General features: G+C 40.7%; 2 protein-coding genes across 2 annotated transcripts in view; both read right to left on the bottom strand.

The window, feature by feature from the left end:
• Positions 1-10,669, bottom strand: part of LOC138051581 (protein NLRC3-like) — a 263,812-nt gene extending 253,143 nt beyond the window's left edge. The window contains exons 1-2 of the mRNA XM_068897813.1: positions 9,419-10,669; positions 8,154-8,213 (exon numbers count right to left, since the gene is read on the bottom strand). Of these exons, the coding sequence (XP_068753914.1) occupies positions 8,154-8,213; positions 9,419-10,607 (1,249 nt within the window). The 5' untranslated portion in view covers positions 10,608-10,669. The remainder of the gene's footprint in view (positions 1-8,153; positions 8,214-9,418) is intronic.
• On the bottom strand, positions 1,197-7,486 carry LOC138051589 (protein NLRC3-like). The gene is made up of 2 exons (XM_068897825.1): positions 7,217-7,486; positions 1,197-6,424 (listed from the first exon to the last, which is right to left on the bottom strand). Exons 1-2 carry the CDS (start codon positions 7,311-7,313, stop codon positions 3,597-3,599), a joined length of 2,925 nt encoding a protein of 974 aa, XP_068753926.1. The 5' UTR covers positions 7,314-7,486; the 3' UTR covers positions 1,197-3,596.
• Positions 10,670-11,515: the final 846 nt, after the last annotated feature.

The raw sequence follows: 11,515 nt of genomic DNA, 5'->3' as shown, positions 1-11,515 counted from the left end.
AAGATCGTACTAGTCTTGCAAGGACCGATCGGAAGGGCTTGCGTCTTGGCATTGTTTATCAACAAATAGTTTGCATCGAACCACTCCGACAAGCTGCTGAGACCCTGGTTCACAACAAAGTGCGGGGCAATGGGCGAGACATCTGATGCATACAGAGTCGTTTCATCACCGTATAATCTCAAAGACACGTCCGGGACCGCGTAATTCCAGTCATTAATAAATATATTAAACAACAGTGTTCCGAGGAGGTACCCCCGTGGAAGCCCCGCCCTCAACTCTGAATAATTTGAGAACGCACCGTGCAAACAAACCCTTAATTACAGATACGATACAATAACAAACCCTTAATTTCAGATACGATCCAATAACAAACTCATAATTTCAGATACGATACAATGACAAACTCTTAATTTCAGATACGATAAAGATACTCGAAAACTAAGGGGTAGATAGTGGGGTAAGAGTGTCTGCTATAAGAGACAATTTCTTAAATTGTCCAGATAAATGAGAGGATCACTTCTCTCTATCGTCTTTAACCCGCACTTCAAATATTCATTCATTTCAGATACGATAAAGATACTTGGAGACTAAGAGGTAGATAGTGGGGTAAGTCTGTCTCCAATACGAGACAATTGCTTAAATTGTCCAGATAAGTGTGAGGATTACTTCTCTCTTTCGTCTTTAACCCGCACTTCAAATATACATTCATTTCAGATACGATAAAGATACTTGGAGACTAAGGGGTAGATAGTGGGGTAAGGGCTCAGTCTTTGACTCCCAGCAGTAATCAGCACGTAAATTCTCCTCATAACCTCAATAAAATCTGTCAAACAGGTATTGACAAAGAAGAGAATTATCAGCTTAAGAGATGTGATTTAACACCAAATTCTCATGACTACTCAACAAAGAAAGCTATGGTACTATTAAGGAGAATGAACGTTTCGATCTTGGGAATAAAAGGGTTAACAAAGGAAATAGAAGAAGACAAGAAAACGTTTTCTTTTTCGTCTTTAAGAAAGTCTCCTTACCCTAACAACCTGACCGTGGGGATGAACGTTTTGGTTTCTTACGGTAAATGACAGTATGAGCCTTGAACTCGGGTTGAAAGATGTTTCTATGGTAATCCTCAGGTAAGAGCATATCAGGACCCTCTTAAACTCGCTGCTCCCGATAAGTAGAATAAACCTATCAAACTCTCTTGTTAAATTGATTTAATTCGTAAACAAAACACTATATTTACACAAAGCAAAGTAATGAAGAAACTTCATTGATAAGACCTTTGTAAAATTGCATTAAAAGGATACCACAAAGATTGTTTGTTTCGCCTGGAAAACGCAGGAATATATAGATATCACTTACGCAGAATAAAAACACCATTTAAGCGAACACCTTGATAAATTACTTTATAAGGATGTTGTCAGATTTGTTGAACCTGAATGTGAAAAGCTGCAGCAATCTTCGCAGCTTAACAGACCTAACAACATTAATGTACATATTGATGCACCAATTAAAGCACTGAATAGGCCTTTTTCGATATATTAAAATTAAGCTTTAGAGGATAAAGACAAAGGAAACTGAATGATAATTATGTAAATAATTTTCACATTCATTCCATACTGTTTCGATTTTTTTTTTGTCCTTACTGCCTCAATATCAAGCTGAATATTTGATATTTGGAAAATGGCCTATTGAAACTAGCATTTGCCTTAAATAGTTGCCACTAAAATTCATTTGTTATTAACAAATTTATTTTACAAGAATCTTGTCAGATTACTGAACCTGAATGTGAAAAGCCGCAGCATTCTTTGATATCATTACAGTAACGTCTAAACAGCATTCACGTACAGACACATTCTTAGACTATGTTTACACTAGGGGAAAAGTCTCCATTCAAATCTCTCGGGGTTTATAATGCATTTACATGTTAATGTAGCGTTCACATTTAAATAATATAAAAATACTTGGAACAAAACGTTTTATTCTGAAAGGATCTCAATTGGGCTAAACAATGAGTTAGCCAATTTGGTCTATTTTAAAAAAGAGACAAAAATGTGGTGCAACGAAACTGGCGCTTTTAGCATTTGACCGGCTTGAGTTCTATGTGAAATTGAAGTAGATTAAAAAAGGCAACTGACGGAAGTCATAAAAAGTCATCGGATTGCGCGCCTGCTGTCTATCATCTATGCGGACATCTTGAGTAGCACATTTCCCTTTCTATTTTATGTAAAATGTCTTAAAGCCGTACTATGACCAAAAAATCAATTCTTCTTTTTCTTTGGATTTCAAAACTAAGTATATATTAAGTGACCCAAGTTTTAAGCCTTGAGTTCAAAATTTTAACTGACATTTTCCTATTAAATGGTTCTGCCATTACTAAGTTTAAATTCTTGAGAGAGCTGGATCGAGGAGAAAATGACGTCAAAGACTCACAAGTGACAGTGCGTGTGTACGTGGCTGACATGATATGCAGCAGGGGAGTTTCGTGCTTTCAGACTTTAAACTCGTGTTTTGCATATATGACAAACTGCATTTACGCGCTGAAACGTTTAACTAGTCAGTAAATGAAGTCACTTACCCCTAGATCGAACCCTCTAATGTCCAATCGGTCAGTTTTGAACGTAAGTAATGGCGGACCACAAAAAATTCAAACATTTGTCTAGTCAAGTGTTCAGCAAACACACTTTCAAAATCCGAAGGAAAAAAGACTCGACTGTGTTTTTTTATCAGAGTAACACTTTAACTGAAACATATCTCAAGGGACAAAATGGGTGTATTTCTATGTATGCCTTCATTTCTCGTGACGCACTGGCAAGAAAGTGACTTTTAACCTTTCAATGCATGCTAAACCAACGAACAAGAGGTGAGGTGAAGTGAGATAGTCGTCAAATTCAACAACAACACCGTAAACTCTAAAAGATAATATGGACAACGCCATAAATTTGCATATTCAGCGAGCAAAAACAATAGCTTTGCACGCCCTGCACGTGCGCTTTACATCTTGATACATTTCTTTGCCGTTCTCGTCTTGACTACGACGTGAAATGTTCAAATTTGAGGTCATGTAGAGAACGAGAGCACATGACTATGAATTTTCAATTTTCTCTCTGAACATCCACCCACACCGTTCCCATCAACTTTATTCTTGGATTGTGTATTCACACTTTCCAAGCCGAGGAGAGACATGGAGTAATCGCAAAATTATTACAGTAACGGGAAATAATATTTTTAACCAACGTTCTCGTATCCGTCGTCGCCCTTGCTTAAGGTCCCTAACGACAACGTTAGCATGCAACAGAGAATCTTTCATTCTCTATTTTAACTCTGAAACCGCTCGTACCAATTCATTTTTAGGATACTACGCTCACATTGTAGGACGTGAAGGAGACTAAATAATCGCGAAAGACTTATGATAGATAGAGCCATGTTATATTTTAAAGTGAGGTTATCCGTCGTAGATCTTAAATTCCATAATATTTTTAGTCAACCATCTCGTAGCCGTTGTCGTCGTCCTTGCTTAAGGTCCCTAAGGATCATGGGTCACGATCCTGTTGGCGTCGATGTAAACACTGAAACCTTTAGAATCACAGAATCACATTTCATAACAGAAATTTTATGCGAGAGTCTAAACTAAGGCGAGGAGCACCAATGAAGTTGCGAGACAAATCCAAAGTAGTAAGGGAGGTGTTTACTGCGAGGGCCTGGGAAAGTGAAGTAGCACCCTCATCAGCAATGGAGTTGTAAGACAAATCCAAAGTAGTAACGGAGGTGTTTACTGCGAGGGCCTGGGAAAGTGAAGTAGCACCCTCCGCACCAATGGAGTTCCAAGACAACTTCAAAGTAGTAACGGAGGTGTTTACTGCGAGGGCCTGGGAAAGTGAAGTAGCACCCTCAGCACCAATGAAGTTCCTACACAAATCGAAAGTAGTAAGGGAGGTGTTTGCTGCGAGGGCCTGGGAAAGTGAAGTAGCACCTTCAGCACCAATGCAGTTCATAGACAAATCGAAAGTAGTAAGGGAGGTGTTTACTGCGAGGGTCTGGGAAAATGAAGTAGCACCCTCAGCACCAATGGAGTTGTCAGACAAATTCAAAGTAGTAAGGAAGGTGTTTACTGCGAGGGCCTGGGAAAGTGAAGTAGCACCCTCAGCACCAATGGAGTTGCCAGACAATTTTAAAGTAGTAAGGGAGGTGTTTACTGCGAGGGCCTGGGAAAGTGAAGTAGCACCCTCATCACCAATGGAGTTCTCAGACAAATTCAAAGTAGTAAGGGAGGTGTTTACTGCGAGGGCCTGGGAAAGTGAAGCAGCACCCTCATCACCAATGGAGTTGCAAACCAAACGCAAATTAGTAAGGGAGGTGTTTACTGCGAGGGCCTGGGAAAGTGAAGTAGCACCCACCTCACCAATAAGGTTGAAAGACAAACTCAAAGTAGTAAGGGAGGTGTTCACTGCGAGGGCCTGGGAAAGTGAGACAGCACTCTTATCACCAATGGAGTTGTCATACAAACGCAAAGTAGTAAGGGAGGTGTTTACTGCGAGGGCCTGGGAAAGTGAAGTAGCACCCGCATTACCAATGGAGTTGTCAGACAAATCCAAAGTAGTAAGGGAGGTGTTTACTGCGAGGGCCTGGGAAAGTGAAGCAGCACCCTCATCACCAATGGAGTTGTAAGACAAATCCAAAGTAGTAAGGGAGGTGTTTACTGCAAGGGCCTGGGAAAGTGAAGCAGCACCCTCATCAGCAATCCAAATGTCAGACAAATACAAAGTAGTAAGGGAGGTGTTTACTGCGAGGGCCTGGGAAAGTGAAGCAGCACCCTCATCACCAATGGAGTTGCAAACCAAACGTAAAGTAGTAAGGGAGGTGTTTACTGCGAGGGCCTGGGAAAAGGCAGGAATGCTCGTACGTGATTCGACTCGAATTTCCGTCAAATCAAGAATTTTGCCAAAGGTATAAGCTAATTTAGTATACAGGTTTATGGAGCAAGTTTTACATTCTCCTATGACATCTAAAGCCATGTTCAGGTACAATTCCGCGGCATCCGGAGATCTGCGGCCTCTGACATTTACAAGTGAGGCAACACCATTCACAATCGACACTGCCGTTTCCTCGGATTGCGATGCTATGATTCCACTCATGAACATGAAAACTTTATTTAGTTCATGAAAATATCTTTCGTCGGTCAGAACTGACTTCTGTTTAATTGCTCCATCCAGGATGGAAAACGCAAGATGTAGACCAGAGAAGAATTCTTGAAAACTCTTGTGAAAGAAGCTATAACGGAAACCAGGCGTTCTCTTGCTACCGCCAGCCTGGATGGAGAGAAAGCCAAATTTAATGAACAGACTTTCCGTGAAATTCCCTTCGACGTCTTCGAAATGCTGTTCTCCTTTAAAAAGAGATTCTTGCGCCATTTTTCCTAGGGTCATCAGTTCCTTCTTGTAAACTATTAGAAGGTCTTTACCACTGCTTGGTAAGTGGTTCTTCATTTCGTATCGCCTCAAAACGAAGAGAACGATCTCTACGTACAGCTGTGTTCTGTTGTTTGGTAGAATGCCGCCATAATCTTCGAAAAGCACACAGAGCAGAAGTGTATTTAAAGGGTTTTTTGTCAGTTCTGCTAAAAGTCCGTCAATATGCTGATCATCATCGTCATCGTCGTCACCACCATCATCATCATCATACGGATGCCACAGTACATTTATCAGCTTCTCTGCCATTTGTTCTGCGTGTCGAAAATACTTCCTTATAAAACTCTTCGCATCACTTCTCGTGAATCCCACAATCTCCAACAGTGTGTCCGAGAAAGGTCTTACTTTATAGCCTGCTTCGTGACGAGAAGTAAGAACAATGTGACAACCAGGGAGCAGCTTTCTTTGAAGAAGACTAAAGTACACAGCCAATTTTTGAGGGTCTGCCTCATCTAACCCATCGAGCACTAACAGGACTTTAGAAGGGTTTTCTCGCACGAACCGGAAAAGCGTTTCTTTCAACCCTGGGTCAATTTCTTCCGGCAGAATTTGATTGTCAATAGCTTCCCAGATGCTAGAATCAATTTCACGACATCTGAGGAGCAGGAGCACCTCTACTCTTGGGAAAGACTCGTCCCATTCGCGGTCTTGTTTAGTTGCCCAATCATATGCCAGCTTTTGACAGTAGGTCGTCTTTCCCATGCCGGGTTCACCCTCAATCAGGACAATCCGTGGATGTTGGCAATCTTCGTGTGATGTAAAAATACTTGTCATGTTGGTGATTTCTTTCGTCAGCGTTCCGCGTGTCTTTTCTTTTGCGACTATCTTAAGTCTGGTGAAAATGTTCTCTAGTTGGAAGCTGAACCCTTCACACCAAGGAACTGGGCAAACCACCCCTTCACACTTTTGGTAAATTTGTCTTATGGATTCTATGATATCACTTTGACATGAAGAACTAGCTGCAAAACAAACACACACCAACAAAATAGGGACAATTTAGAAGTTGATTGACTCAGATGAGTTACTAGCTTTTCGTTTTTTCAAGAGTGAGAGACGATTTCCAATTTCAAAGCGAAAATCCATCCTTTGCTTCTTGTGGACTTTTCTTGACTTACCAATTTCCTAGCAAATCCGTCTTCCGATTAAGATTCATTATTCACAAGATTGAAGTGTGCGAGTCAACCTTCGTGAAGAAATTGCGAGAATGTACTGACGCAAATATATTTGCTGAAAAGCTGGCGAGTCAGAAAATGACTTTCATGATCCTGTGAGTTAATTTAGAGGTCTCAGTGGTATGCAAGCCCTCTTGTCTGATTTTCCTACGTATCGCCGCTTTACAAGTCATTTCTGGTACACACACAAGCAGAGTTTCTAAATGAACCTGTTGTCCTATCCACGTTTGTTTTCAGTTTTCTGCCGGCGTGCATAAGTGTTATGCTTGCATATCACAGTGCTTAGAGGTAAGAACTAAAACAAGCACGAGTTAACATAAAACCAACACAATATTACAGGAATAATAATATATTCAAATTGAAATGCAGTGACAATTATAATAAAGTAACAAATCCACTTGAAAACCACGTTGGGCAGAGCAAAAAAGCTCATATCTAAAAATTGCTCATTTTTGCGCAACACATTTTACTGCAATATTTTGGACATATTGATTTTTAAGATTGTATGATTTTTTTCTCCGTGTCGATTTCCAACATGGTCAAATTGCCTCTATCGCACTTATTTAAGGCTACATATACCTTTCATTCGATGAGAAGCCAGGGAAGAAGATGGAGAGCTTTCGGTTGTAAATAGGACCTGACGTTGTTCATCTGTCAAAATCACATAACAAACCATACATGACTGAAGGTTGGCATTCGCATAAACGGCGCACACGATACGAGCTCATTTGAATCGTTATCTCACTTCAGTTTTTGCCGTAATAGCAAAAGGTCACAGAAAAGATTAAGATGCTGACTCGAGCAGTGGTGGCGCAGTGGTGGCACAAGGATGGTACAGGGGTGGCGCAAGGGTGGCGCAGGGATGGTACAGGGCTGGTGCAGGGGTTAAAGGACTCGCCTCCCACCAATGTGGCCGAGGTTCGATTCTCGGTCCCGGCGTCATATGCGGGTTGAGTTTGTTGTTGGTTATCTCCTTGCCCTGGGTGGTTTTTCTCCGGGTTCTCCGGTTTTCCCCTCTCCAGAAAAACCAACACTGCCAAATCCCAGTTTGATCCGGAATGCACGGACACATGTTGAACGAGCTCCTGAGCGCTCTTAAGGTGTTCCGTGAGTAAACAAATTACAATTGCAATTATTTACAAAAAAATAATACAAACTGCTACTTAGGTCGATAATTATGTTTTTGACATTGGAAAGGTTATCATAATTTGAATTCAGGGAATTCTCATGGTGGCCCCCACATCCATCAGTAGTTATGATCAGTGTCTTCAAGTGTACAGAGCGTACAGGCATATGACGTCAGAAGGGCCAAATAAAGAAAGCGCAGTCACGGTAATGTCTAGAAATTAATCCCCCGGGAATCGAACTCTTTTTCTTTTAACGGAAACATAAAGTAGTATCTTTTGCTCAGTTAAAGAAACCAAGGCACCTTCTTCACGTGAGTAAACAGGCACTTTACCAGAATTGTCCTTCCAACAGCCGATTTGAACTTGTAAAAGTCCTCATTATTCCTTACCGGATTTCCGCTTTAATTTGCCTTGTGCTTGTGATGGCATCTGAGGCTCGCAGGAAGCATCTGTCGAAATAAATGAAGGCGAACAATACGTGAGTCGCTCAGAGTTAAGAAAAAAACAGGGTGAATTTGAATCCAACATGGTCAAATTGCAGTAAGTGATAATACCTTCTGTTCGAAAAGAAGCCACAGAAGAAGATGGAAAGCTTTCACTTGTAAATAGGATCCGAGTTTGTTCCTTGGCAGAAACATCTGTAAAAATCACATTCAACAAACTATACATGACTTTACAGTAAGTTGGCATTCGCATAAATGATAAATGGCATACACAATACGAGCTTATTTGAATCATAATCTCAGTAGTTCTGGCTCAACAACTCTTATCAGCAAATTAGGGGGAGGGGGAAACGTATAGAGAAGTTAATCTTTTATCACACAGACAAATGAGGGAGTGACCATTTTATGGTAGTGTGTCACATTTCCCAACGAGTTTTGTCCAAGGCCTTAAAAACAGAAGGAAAGATTCAAATACTCACTAGAAATAATCCAAAGAGATATACTAAGGTCGATAATTATATTTTTGGATATTGGAAAGGTTATCATAATTTAAACTCAGGGAATGCTCATGGTGGTCCTCATATCCATCAGTGGTTATCACTGTCTTCAAGTGTACTGAGCGTATATACAGGCATATGACGTCACAAAGGCCAAATAAGGAAGCGCTGAGACGTTGATGCCTAGAAACTTCTTTTTTACGCGACCACAACGTATCATCTTTTTTCCAGTCAAAGAAACCAACGCACCTTTTCACGTGAGTAAATGGGCATTTTACAATAATTGTCTTTCCAGCCAGAGTCCTGACGATTTTACCTTTTCGGTCCTCCTGGGATTTTCTCTTTAATTTGCCTTGTGCTTCTGATGACATCTGAGGATCGCAGGGAGCATCTGTTGAAATAAATTAAGGCGCACAACCCATGAATCGCTCACAGATTAAAAAAGAAAATAACGTAATCTTACACTTTCAGTTCGAGCTGACTATCAAGATATGATACTGACTTCGACTGTATTTAGCCGGTTTTCTACTCAGCGTTATAAGGGTTCTGCCTTAGTGAATTACTTTTTAACTGCCTTTTCCATCAATTTTTGAGTTAATAAAGCTGCCATTCGCGGTTAATGTCTACACGATCGAAAGATGGTTAACCAAAGTTCTAGATTTAGATTTGAAACGATTTTACATACAGGAATTGAAATAAATTGCTAAGTCATACCATTAAATGAGTTGACCATCTTTTTAACAAGATCTTCACACGGCTCAGACCAGCCATATTTTGTTCCATAGGAGTCACGCAAAACCTTAGCCTCATAAAGCCTTGTCTGCCTTTTCTTGTTCCAGATGTGCTTGAGAGCTGCTGTCCACGCATTGGGATCCTCAGAGTCAATAACAAATGAAGAACCAAATGGGACATCGCTCAGAGCTTCTCCAAATCCCGAGTTTTTGCTGACGATCACAGGTAGCCCAGCTGACAGAGCCTCCAGACCTGTCAAACCAAAGCCTTCTGTACGAGAGGGCATGAGTACAAGATCCACCTGATGGAATAATCGCTTCATATCCTCTCGGGTTTTGACATACCCTCTCACCCTAAGGCGGTTTTCGGGAATACCAAACTCAAGCAACCGTTTTGCAATATCCTCGTGTTTTCCATCGGGTGCTCCAACAAACATTAAACTAGTTTCAGGTAATGCCGCAACAGCTTTTGCTGCAATATCAAATCCTTTTAACGTGAAGTCTTCAGCGTCTCCACGACCAAACACTAAGACACTACAGTATTTTCCGTCTTCAGGAACGTGTTGAACACTGACAAATTCCTCAAAAATACCAGGAGTTAAGTCAAAAACATCTTGATGTTTTTGACAAAAGCGGAGATATTTGCGAAAGGCCTCTGCCAGCTTGGGCCCGATTGCTACAACGAAATCAGCCATCTCGCACAGTTCTACTTCAACCTTGTGTTTTTCCTCGCCCCTTAAGATTGGATTCTCGTACGATTTGAACATTCCTAGTTCCTCAGGGTCAGTGTGTATCACTTGTATCCACTTGCATTTGTGAGAGTTGCGAATAACTTGCGCTTGGTGACCTAGTTTCACACCATGACCAACAATTACATCAATCTCCAAATGTGTTGGGGGAAAGCTGAGCTTCTCCAGCTCTTCATACCCTGGCAGTCGTTTTGCCTCAAGAATCTTTATGCCATGGCTGAGAGCTGCTGTCCTATCCTCCTGAGAGCATTTCGGTAAAAAGTATGTGATTTGGACTTCTGGGAATTTGGCCAGCTGTATGGCCAACTCTCTGTTGATTGTGGAAAGTCCGCCTTTACTGGATCCCCACTCCGAAGCCAAAATGGTGACTTGAACTTTGTTAGAGCCATGTTCTTGAAAGTGCTGCGAGAAGAATGACCCCATAGTTACGTGTGGTGGTAACGCTGATGCATTGGGCTGATGAACCTTGAGCCAGGGCTAATTCTGTGTCCCTAACACACATAAAAAAGAAATTACCTGACACATTAATTGTATGGCGCACAAAAATGCGACTCAGTAAATGAAGGAAGTATAGAATGTCGAGAAAGGCCCAGGGAAAGGCAGTATCTTAATAACTGGGAACAAGTGGTTTTTCTTCTGAGCACTGGCTTATTAAATTAACAAGATTTGCTTTTTATAGTGCTTCCTGCAAGCTAAAAACGTAACATACTACATGTATAATGTTCGCTTAATAAAATATATTCTATGTACAAGGCTAAAAGTTAAAAAAATTAAAATATTCAAACCAAACGTTTTCGGCTGTTTGCCATCATCAGGGTCGAAAACGTTTGGTTTGAATATTTTGATATTTTTAACTTGTAGCCTTGTACATAGAATATACTACATGTACTTCATGCATTCGCATCCTACGTTAAAATAACTATAGACTATAGTAGTAATTGCGGATTAGTAAAAGAGCGTTCGACAATCGCTTAAGCTTAGTTCCCACTGGCGACATAAGGATCATAAGCATAATCATAATCATAAACATAAACATGAGCTTCTTATGTTCTAGTGGGGACGGCCGCTCTAAAAACGTAAAGAGCGTATTTAATGCGTGTTTCCGTTGTTTACACGAAAGTACCGGTCCTAGACTTTAATTGGCCAAAACACAATGACCCCGCTCGCGTCATTATGTTTCTCATTATGTCGTTATGATTTTCGCGTTCACACTGCAAAGAAAAGCGACATAGTCATAGTCAAAGCCATAATCATAATCACAAGAAAATGGTCGATCATTTTCTTATGATTATGATTATGTTGATCATAAGCGCGCCTATGATTATGTCTCT

This window comes from Montipora capricornis, chromosome 6 (genome assembly GCF_036669925.1).
Source record: "Montipora capricornis isolate CH-2021 chromosome 6, ASM3666992v2, whole genome shotgun sequence".
In the NCBI taxonomy this organism is placed as follows: Eukaryota; Metazoa; Cnidaria; class Anthozoa; order Scleractinia; family Acroporidae; genus Montipora; species Montipora capricornis.
This window is presented reverse-complemented; position numbering and strand designations above follow the sequence as displayed.

Excerpts from the sequence above, each read along its gene's own strand:
- LOC138051589 (XM_068897825.1), bottom strand. The coding sequence starts at position 7,313 with ATGGTTTGTTATGTGATTTTGACAGATGAACAACGTCAGGTCCTATTT. Across the intron at positions 6,425-7,216 it reads GGCTTCTCATCGAATGAAAG|CTAGTTCTTCATGTCAAAGT; the intron begins GTATATGTAGCC and ends TTTGTTTTGCAG.